Consider the following 10,333-nt stretch of genomic DNA (forward strand, 5'->3'; position numbering starts at 1 on the left):
TTCCTGTCTCTTCCCTTCTTCAGATGAAGAACAACCAGAACCAGGTGTGTTGGCTGCTGGAGAAGGTGGGTCGGGACACCGCCTGTCAAGAAGGCTTCAGAACCTTCCAGCAGTTTCTGGACAACCAGCAGTACACACGCAACGGCATCCTGCGATACGAGAAGATGTTTGGGGCAGGATACGTCAGCACTGGCGGACCCAGCACTACCAAGGTAGGGAGTCCTGCACACACTCACATGGGCATACACACACTCACGCATGCACACACACATAGCCAACATAGGTTTGGGACATCAAGACCTAGAGTAGAACGTTTTTTTTTTCTTCTTATGGACAGATGGATATGTGAACCACGACAAAGTTGAATAAAAATCACTGAAACATGGAAGGACAACACACAGGAGAGGTTGTGTAGTTACTGTTTAGACTGGGTTTACACAGACTGCTGAAACATGGAAGGACAACACACAGGAGAGGTTGTGTAGTTACTGTTTAGACTGGGTTACACAGACTGCCACAGTACTGTGYTCTTTTGGCCTTCTCTATATACAAATACCAAACGTGTGTGTGTAGTTATTACTTGAATGGACTTGACACTTTCTGTTTTTTAACTTTGTGGTAAAAAAGGAGTTTGTGGAGCTGCTGAACTTGAAGCCTGGGATGAAGGTGCTGGATGTRGGGTGTGGCATCGGTGGCGGAAACTTCTACATGGCRAAGGTCAGCCCAAGTGTCATTAGAGTATAGGAGAAATGGTCCAGTCCACTATATACACATTCACATTATAAACAATAGGATCGGGTTAGGTCATATATCCCAATGATGATTATGATGATGACGATGATGTTCTGCAGGCCTTCGGCGTGGAGGTGCTGGGCCTGGACCTTTCAGCCAACATGGTGGATATCGCCATAGAGAGGGCCATGGAGGAGAACCTTCCATCGGTGAGTCTGATTGGTCGTCGGATGAATGAGGTCATGTTGTTGCTCTCATCTGGAACTTGATCTGTTTAATGCAGAAACAGTTGTCCCATTCCTTCAAGTTATTTCTGTGTGTTTCACATTCTAGGTTAGGATTAGGGTTAGTGGGCCTACAATGAGAAACATACTAGGTTAGAGTTACTAGGTTTACAATGAGAAACATACTAGGTTAGAGTTACTAGGTTTACAATGACAAACACACTAGGTTAGAGTTACAAGGTTTACAATGAGAAAGGGAATGAAGTTCAAGCTATCTATTTTATTTCTATCAGCAGTTCTGTTGTCCTGAAAATGTTACGTTCTACATGTCTTTTAATGCTACATAGATTATGGTCAAGTTCATTGAATTATATTGAAACGCATTAGCAGTCTCAGTTCAAGGTGTTTTCGTGACAGGTTTTGCCTATTCCTGCAGGTCCATTTCGAGGTGGCTGACGCCACTAAGAGAGAGTTCCCAGAAGGGTCGTTTGATGTGGTCTACAGTCGAGACACCATCCTGCACATCGACGACAAATTGGCACTGTTCAAACGCTTCCATGTGAGTGTGTACACACACACACACACAACCGCACAACCAATGAAATTTCAAAAACTAGTGTTGATGATAAACGTAGACAAAGTCCACTAAGGTAGGAATACTCCAGGGCATTTTTGTGCAATACCTAACATCAATACGTTCACATAGGCAGACTAGATATCCTGCAATCTTCTTTAGCAGTTTGTTCAGTGTTTTTCCCCTCTACAGCTCCACAGTAAATGTCCTATTGTCTCTCATCAACACCTTAACATCAATTCCAGGCTATATTATATTTTGCTGGCTGTTTTTACCATCCAAAAYGCTGTGTATCTTCATCTTCAGTCGTGGCTGAAGCCCGGTGGCCAGGTTCTGATCACTGACTACTGCTGTGGAGAGAAGCCCTGGACTCCTCAGTTCCAGGAGTATGTCAAACAGAGAGGTTACATTCTCTACACCCCACCACAGTACGGCAAGGTAGGCCCAATCATAAACCTGATAATACCCTGATAATGTCACCCTGACCTGACTTTTACCGCATACGTTATAATATCTTATAATTATCCTGTGACTGTCTGTCTGCAGTTCCTACAACAGGCAGGTTTCTCTAACGTACGTGCCGAGGACAGGACAGCGCAGTTCATGCAGGTGATCCAGACAGAGCTGGAGAGAGCAGCAGCCATGAAAAACGAGTTCATTAAGGTAAATCATGTACTCTCTTTCATTCTCTCTCTCTCCCTCCCTCTCTCACGCACACAAACAGTTGTAATAGTCTGGGATTTCTTTAACGAGTCGCACGCAAAGGATTTACTTCAGATACCGGACAAGGCACAAATCCCCGTTATTCTCATGAAGGAGAGACGGAGATATCGGGGACGTAGGTCGGGGTACCTTGTAAGGATCCGACGGCGAGTGAGTAACCCGCCTCTACCTTCCGTACTATTAGCCAACGTGCAATCACTGGAGAATAAACGGGATGAGCTCCGATCAAGACTATCCTACCAACGGGACATTAAAAACAGTAATATCTTATGTTTCACCGAGTCGTGGCTGAACGACGACATGGATAACATAGAGCCGGCTGGCTTCTCCGTGCATCGGCTGGACAGAACAGCTACGTCTGGTAGGACGAGGGGAGGTGGTCTGTGTCTATTTGTCAATAACAGCWGGTGCACAAAATCAAATATTAAGGAAGTCTTGCGGTTTTGCACGCCTGAGGTAGAGTATCTCATGATAAGCTGTAGACCACACTATTTACCAACAAGAGTTTTCATCTATATTTTTCGTAGTTGTCTATTTACCACCACAAACCGACGCTGGCACTAAGACCATACTCAACGAGGTGTATAAGGCCATAAGCAAACAGGAAAATGCTCATCCAGAGGCAGCGCTCCTAGTGGCCGGAGACTTTAATGCAGGGAAACTTCAATCTGTTGTCCCTAATTTCTACCAGCATGTTAAATGTGCAACCAAAGGGGAAAGGAACTCTGGACCACCATTACTCCACACACAGAGATTCGTACAAAGCTCTCCCTCACCATCCATTTACGAATCTGACGATAACTCAATCCTCCTGATTCCTGCTTACAAGCAAGTACCATTGACTCGATCAATACGAAAGAGGTCAGATAACGGCAGAGTCCTGCATCAGGCAACAACAAAATGAGCTGGTGGGATTTTTGAAAAATAGGCAAAATAGGTTTCTCTATTTTATATTTTTAGACAATACTAAACATACACATCCAAACTACATCACACCTACCCAGACCCACCTACCCAGACCCACCTGCCCACACCCCCATCTCTAGCGCCCGCATCACTCTCTGCCACATTGCACCATTTTGTTTCTCCGTCGCCCACGAGAACTTTAAACATTTGGATAATAAAGCATTTAAAGGCCGACATTTTGTTGATTTTAATACTACGGACAAATTTGTAACTCCCCCCCATAGCATGGATTATTATAACCTAATGAAAACCAAAGTGAGTTTCTGAAACACGGAGTCCTTCTTTGCTGAGGTGAAGAAAAAACTGAATGAAAGAGAGTCCAGCGAGGATTTGTCAGCAAGCTGAGTGATTTACTCATTAATGGCTTTGGATCTAAAATAAACAAGCAACATTCTTTCTGATAGTCTTTAATGAATACAKGTTTTGACCTTTTTAATCTGCTCATGTTGTGTGTGTTTAATTATTTTTGACATTGTGGTTACAATGAACAACATTGCTAACTCAATATCACAGAACAGATTTGCCCCAAAAGAAAAATGCATCAGGTATTATGTGCAATGTTTGATTTTGAGKGAATTCAATAATATRTTTGTACCRCTTTAGATGCTGCGTTTTATTTACAGTGGTGATGATGCAATGATGATGTTGATGACAGCTGGAGGCATTTTGAAAACATGTTTTCAAAACACTTGTTTTTCCAAGTGTAGCAGGTCGTGAACTCTGTTAGACAATGTTTCGAAAGGACTATTATCAGGACAATAGACTCTTCATACCTCCATTTATTTACAAAATCGTCATTTAATAGCCCGGCCACTGTAGGTGTGAAAATCCCCCCAACTTGCAATGTATTCGATGCTTAAGTACTCTAAAGTCTTACATTTCTACCTCAAAAACCTCATGCAACCGCAAAATGTTGGATAAAGGATATACTGTACCGTTTTTGGTTCATCAACATCTTTATGCTTTTGTTCATAAAATAAAGATAAAAGACTTTTAAAATGCAGATGTTTATTTCAATTACTGTACATCTCAGCTACATTTTAGTTGCACTTCCCTTCAGCTCCACGACKAMGGGTAAAACCTTGCTGAGATGATCAATGTATTTGTTGCAWYGTTGTATCGTCAGTTTCTCAAAACAAAAYGTCTTGATGGCCTTCACCAGTTCACCTTTGCTTGTAGGCTTGGCAGAGKTACGGATGAATGTTTTCAGTTGACGCCAAACCAGTTTGATGGGGTTTAAATCAGGAGACCTACATGTAGAGATTAAAACAACATTTTTAGATATACTGTAGGCGACATGAGTCTCAGTCGAGTAATGTGCTGTTAAAAGKGTTGTAGGTCTTTYATTTAACTACATAAAGGTCTACTTACTCTGCTGGTGTCKCGAACCAGTTGATGCCCTCATTTGCAATGCAAACCCGTGCGGCAGTGTGTGTTGGGTGATTGTCTGCATTTGGAGAAGAAAAAAAAAATCAATTTAGCCGAACAGCCAACATTGGGTACAACACTTGAAATACATGCAAATAGGCCTAAACATAATAAAATGTTGTTATTATCCTACCTTGAAAGGAACGATGTGGTCCCAGAAACACCTCTCTGACATAGGGCCCAGCATATCTCTTGATGATTTCTACCTCAAAGAAACCTCAAGCCGTGGAGGCAAGTATTGTGGAACACGTAGCAAGTCCATGAGGTGTAGGCTACAATATTTGATGTACCTTTTGCTTTGTAAATAGTTCAACTTACCATCAAAAATCCAATATGGGCCTGGTCCCTGGCGACGAATTGCTCTCCACACATGGAGTTTGAGCGGATTGATCCACGCATAGGCCTGCACCATGCGAWGTTGTTTGTTTGTCAGACGAATCCTTGTGTTGAAACTACAGAACAGTACAAAACAAGAGAACACAAGGTTAATGTTCTGAAAAATATATATTATAATATATATATATATATATATAAAGCATGTTTTACCGAGCCGTTCCATAAGCCCACTGAAGTTTCTGCAACTGTCTCATGACTATGCTTAGAACGTTTTTTTTGCCGTGTTGTGTTTCCAGCAGATTCCACATGGCATTTGTCGATAGATTATTATCATCACCAGCCATCAGTGGATCGATGGCTTGAAGAGTCTCACTGGAATACAATGTAAAAAAAAAGTGCAGCCGACAATAAAGACCAGATTAGTTGAAGCATWGTTTTTRGCATTATTAGGCCTACTTTACAGTATTGTAGCCTACTTGTACCTGTTCATTTTCCTGGAATTTCGTGTTCGGCGTAGCACAGGCATCTGATGATAGCGAATAGCACTGTCCGTGACCAAAATCCCCAAGTCTACCAGTATTGTTGAAATGTCTCCAGTAGACGCAGGGAGCGGACGCACTGTCACACGTACGGAACAGTCACTGCTCGCAGACTCTTACGTACCCAGTCGTTTAGAATGCAAGGAGGGGATGATTTTGTAACGGAACACCCGTCGCTGAGCAGTGTTTAGATCGCAAAGAGCGCGGAAGTTCCTTCGTAATCCCGAGACATACTTATTCCAGTCCTAGTGCACCAGTGTTTAGATTGGCACGGCGGATGTGAGGTAAGACTTTCTAGCATGTACTTCTAAGCCGATACCCACACCGTAGGTGGCAGTGTTTCAGATGGCAAGAGGAACCTTCGCGCGGATTGATTACTGTAATCAGCCATAGCCAACACCGTCGCTGGCAGTGTTTACGATTGCGGGCGGATGTGAGATTCCATAACGCGCGCAAACAACCTATACGCTACTGGCAGTGTTCTAAATGCAGGGAGAAGATTGAGTAGGTGTAAATTGTAATGAGTAGGCTCGGCTATTACTATATTACCTGCTCACATTTACATTGGGCTCTGTAACCCTGTGGATCACACTGAACATCAGGTTTCATACCCTGATACTTACGGCTCTCGGCCTCCCACTAATGTCAATTCGCATTCAGCATGGAAGATCGCTACGCTCATCTTGTACAAGTACACAGCTCTGGTACACGGAGGGCTACAGAACTATACAGACTTACCCAGACATCGTACGACGACGACCCGGAATGCCTACAGAACTATAAGAGACCCGTATATTACCTCGCCATCACTGTTGTAACTCGTACCCGTAATAGCCTACACGCACCGATTATAAGCTCCACAGTACATTCTTAGTACCAAGGTACCCGTCTGGTACACCGCGCAATGTGAGCATTACGTCTTGACAGCTAACTTATAACTCTTTACGACTGTATATTACCTTCCACATTTAGACCCATACTCGGTTGGCTCACAATACGGGCACGGATGGCTATCAGAACTATACAGACCCGTCCGCTATATAGCTCCAATCGACGTTCTCTGTGTGTTACACCAGGTTACCCGTAATACACGCTCCACATGACTCTACCGTACCACCGGATGGCTAGCGAACTATACAGACCCGCTCAGGTACACCGGATGGCTTACAGACTACTAGCCGACCGCTCTGGTGTACCCCGGAAGGCTACAGGAACTATACAGACCCGCTCTGGTCACAGCCGGAAGGGCTACAGAATATCAGACCACGCTCTGGTACAACACGGATGCCTGGCAGAATCACTTTTGTCTTCCTTATACCACTCTATACCACATCTTCTGTACCGCACTTGGTATCTGCATTCACCGACTAACTATTGACTGAACAAGTCATCCATTACCACTAGGTTAGCGGCCAAAACAGGCAATGAAGTGGGGAATTTACCCGGTTCGCTACCTTTAAGGCTGTAGCTTTAATAAATTAATACCTAGTATATCTATTATAGCTGTTCCCATCATGGATCTACGTGTTATGCATATTACTCAACCACTAGTTATATATCTGAAGACTTCAGGAAGTTTTTCCTCCCACACTGACCATCTGTACTACTAGTAACCTCTGGCAAAGCTTCAGAATGATGTGGGCAGGCTATATATACATATATGTCTAGGGCTCCTTTGATTGTTTCCTGAATAGCATGGTCGCCATTAGTGGATAGTGTATTCACAATAGTACTCGTCGTAATCGCGTGTCAACTCTAGGTAAGTAGCATGGTGAATCTAGGGTGTTATAAATAGCATCGGGTGAATCTAGGTAAAGGCATGGTGAATCTAGGTAAATAGGCATGGCTGAATCTAGTAAAAAGATGGTGAATCTAGGGTGTTATAAATATCATGGTGACATCTGGTAAATAGCATGGTGAATCTAGGGTGTTTATAAAATATCATGGTGAATCTCACGGCTAAGATAATAGGCATGTTTGTAGAATTACTAAGAGTGTCTATATCGACAAATATTCACGTACCATAGTACAGGGGTGAATCTAGGTAAATAGCATGGTGAAATCTAGGGTCGTCTTTTAAATATATCCTTATCCGAGTATGAAGACTTCTCATGATACCATAGCCATGGTGAATCTAAGGTGTTATAAATATTCATGTAATACTCCACATGACCTGTAGGGTATAGACATCTAGGTAAATAGCATGGTGAATCTAGGGTGTTATAAAATCAATCATGGTGAACTCCTCATGGTAATAAAGCTTCCGGCTCGAGCATACTATCCGCGCTAAGATTATCTCACACTGGCTCGATGATATTCTAGTAGTAACTCCACATATCATGTGGACTCATGACGTGTCCTGATAATATATTAGCATCTGCTAGCAATCTGACTTACGGTATAAATCAGCTCTCTCACTCGACGACATGCAACTCTATGAATATAATAACAAGATAGAAGATTCATCAAGTCGTAAGGTATCATAGTAATAAACAGAAGTTGAAATCTGATGACGAGTGTTATAATAGTCAAGTGCTGTGAAATTACATAGAAGTAAGCATGACGGATAGAAGTCCTAAGGTTGAGAATAATATACCAATGGTGGAATATAGACTATGTTATCAGATTTGTGTATCATAGATAAAATAGCATGAGCATGAAGCTGTCAAGAGGTGTTGTTAGACATAATGACATGGATGAAGTGTAGGACTATTATAGGCATTAGTTATCAGTATAGCGGGTAGGCCTACTAACACGGGTGGCACCATGTAGAGTTCACAGTAGCATCTCAGTGCAGGTATCTGCAGACTATCTAAGCGGCGACACCAGATACAGTCCGCTGAGGCTGTCTGTACCAGAAGTAAGCTCTGTTCGAGCCAGACCACGTGCAGTACCCCGACTACAGGTCAGGTGGCGAGGATCACGCTGGGGCTGACGCATACGATCAGCAAATGAATTAATCATTTAGCGCGTCGGGGTTAACGAGGAGTCAAGTTTGGGGCCTCGGTATTAGACGCAACACAAGTATTGACTATTATACAGATACCACAGAATTCAAAGTTGACCGTTGCTCAATTCACATTACAGTAGCACATGAGTCAAGAGCAGCCTTACCTTACTGTGGCGTGGACGGTACGAAGGAAGTCAAGTTGCCTGCGGAGAGTATTCGATCCGTCCAGCAGCGATTGGTTGCGCCGTCTGGCACTGTCACGGCGAATTTAGAGGTAGGTCGCATGTGCATATAAAAGTACTTTACAGCAAGTTCATGCGGCTGTCTATAGGATTGTACAGTTGAACTGCGTACAGATCAATAGAGACGCGAGTCATGAGTTATATCGACACTGTACGTAAACACTTCAGTCGAGCTCGCAGGTCATATCGTAGGAGGAAGTTAGCTACGATCAGAGTCAGAGGTGAACGCAGATAGAATAGTAAAATTACTGTACGTACAGAAGGTCACGTTGATTGATCTTAATCATACAGGTAGGATACAATGTGGATCAATGTGGAGAAGAGACTTATGAGGACTAAAATTTAGGGATCCGAAATACGAGAAGAATATTCGCACACTAGTGGTGCAATCTAGTGAGTGTATACTCAAAAGTGGATCGGTACCATTGGCTGAATCAATGTTAGAATACTATATCACATGGTGAATTTTCTAGGGTGTATAAATATCATGGTGAATCTAGTTAAATATCATGAGAGGTACTTAGTAAGGAACATAATATGTCGTTATATATTAAATATCGACGAGCAGAGTTCCTAGAAATGACTTTACAGTATACATGACGTCAACTCGGTGAATCTAAGGTAGAATGTAAGCTAAACAGTACGCAATGGTGAATCTAAGGGTGTTAATAAATATCATGGTGAATCTAGTTAATAGGCCATGGTGAATCTAGGTAAAGCAGGCATGGTGAATCTAGGGTGTTATAAATATGCATGGTGAATCTAGTTACAATATGCATGGTGTTAATTCGATAAGGGTGTATAATTAATAAGTTATAATAGATATGGTGAACTCATAGGTCAAAGATGTAGTCTACTCGTGATGAGTCTGAGGTAGAACTGATACCATCAGAAGAGTGAACTCTGGTGCTCCGGCTAGAATCCAATGGATCAGAATTCTATAGGAGTAGTCCTATTAGCACTTATGCGTAGTAGGGATGGAATCATGACCACAGGGTAAATCAAACGCAGCAGATTGAGTGTAATCTCTCCTCAAGAGGATAGATGATATAATATCATCATACAGGGCACATCAAAATGAGATTCAATCTATAATTAATCAAGACTGTAATATATACTCTTAAAAATAAAATGGTGAAAATGACCACGCATGTGTTGAATACATATCTATACGAGTCAGAAATCTAGGCCAGTGTTTAATAAAATACCATCATCAGACGCGCTGAATCTATAGAGAGATAGATATTAATTAGCGTACATATAAGACTAAAAACTTAATATCTATAGTAGGTAGAAAATATCAAAGGTGTATGTAGATTCGTTAATGGCATGGTGAAATATACTGACTCCTACAACTAATAACGGTAGAGACATTAAATCCCTAAACTTCCAATCTATCCTCTGGACAGCATTAAAGATTTATTGAATGATGTATCTAGACAGAGACAGATTATACATACGACGAGTTATTATTACTAGAACTGAAAGCGACCCATTCAACAACATAGTAACCAATCCCATGTCCTCACTTTATTATGCTTAGACAACAGTACCGTAGCTCCACGACCAGATCTCTATTCTCTTAACGTAGAGCAATTAACTCAGAGACGAAAATCTAT

General features: G+C 42.1%; 2 protein-coding genes across 3 annotated transcripts in view; one reads left to right on the top strand and one right to left on the bottom strand.

Moving 5' to 3' along the window:
* Positions 1–10,333, top strand: part of LOC112077161 (uncharacterized) — a 27,777-nt gene that overhangs the window by 16,248 nt on the left and 1,196 nt on the right. The window contains 6 exon segments of the mRNA XM_070441594.1: positions 8–212; positions 628–717; positions 852–941; positions 1,393–1,515; positions 1,837–1,968; positions 2,077–2,193. Coding sequence (XP_070297695.1) covers positions 8–212; positions 628–717; positions 852–941; positions 1,393–1,515; positions 1,837–1,968; positions 2,077–2,193 — 757 coding nt within the window.
* si:dkey-77f5.3 (uncharacterized) lies at positions 4,208–5,579 on the bottom strand. Of its 2 annotated transcripts, XM_024143734.2 has the most exons (6): positions 5,466–5,579; positions 5,194–5,355; positions 4,966–5,099; positions 4,781–4,864; positions 4,591–4,666; positions 4,208–4,469 (listed from the first exon to the last, which is right to left on the bottom strand). In XM_024143734.2, exons 1-6 carry the CDS (start codon positions 5,507–5,509, stop codon positions 4,253–4,255), a joined length of 717 nt encoding a protein of 238 aa, XP_023999502.1. In that variant the 5' UTR covers positions 5,510–5,579; the 3' UTR covers positions 4,208–4,252. The 2 variants fall into 2 exon arrangements, with proteins under 2 accessions (XP_023999502.1, XP_070297696.1); XM_070441595.1 differs by lacking the exon at positions 4,781–4,864.

Source organism: Salvelinus sp. IW2-2015, unplaced genomic scaffold (genome assembly GCF_002910315.2).
Source record: "Salvelinus sp. IW2-2015 unplaced genomic scaffold, ASM291031v2 Un_scaffold4344, whole genome shotgun sequence".
In the NCBI taxonomy this organism is placed as follows: domain Eukaryota; kingdom Metazoa; phylum Chordata; class Actinopteri; order Salmoniformes; family Salmonidae; genus Salvelinus; species Salvelinus sp. IW2-2015.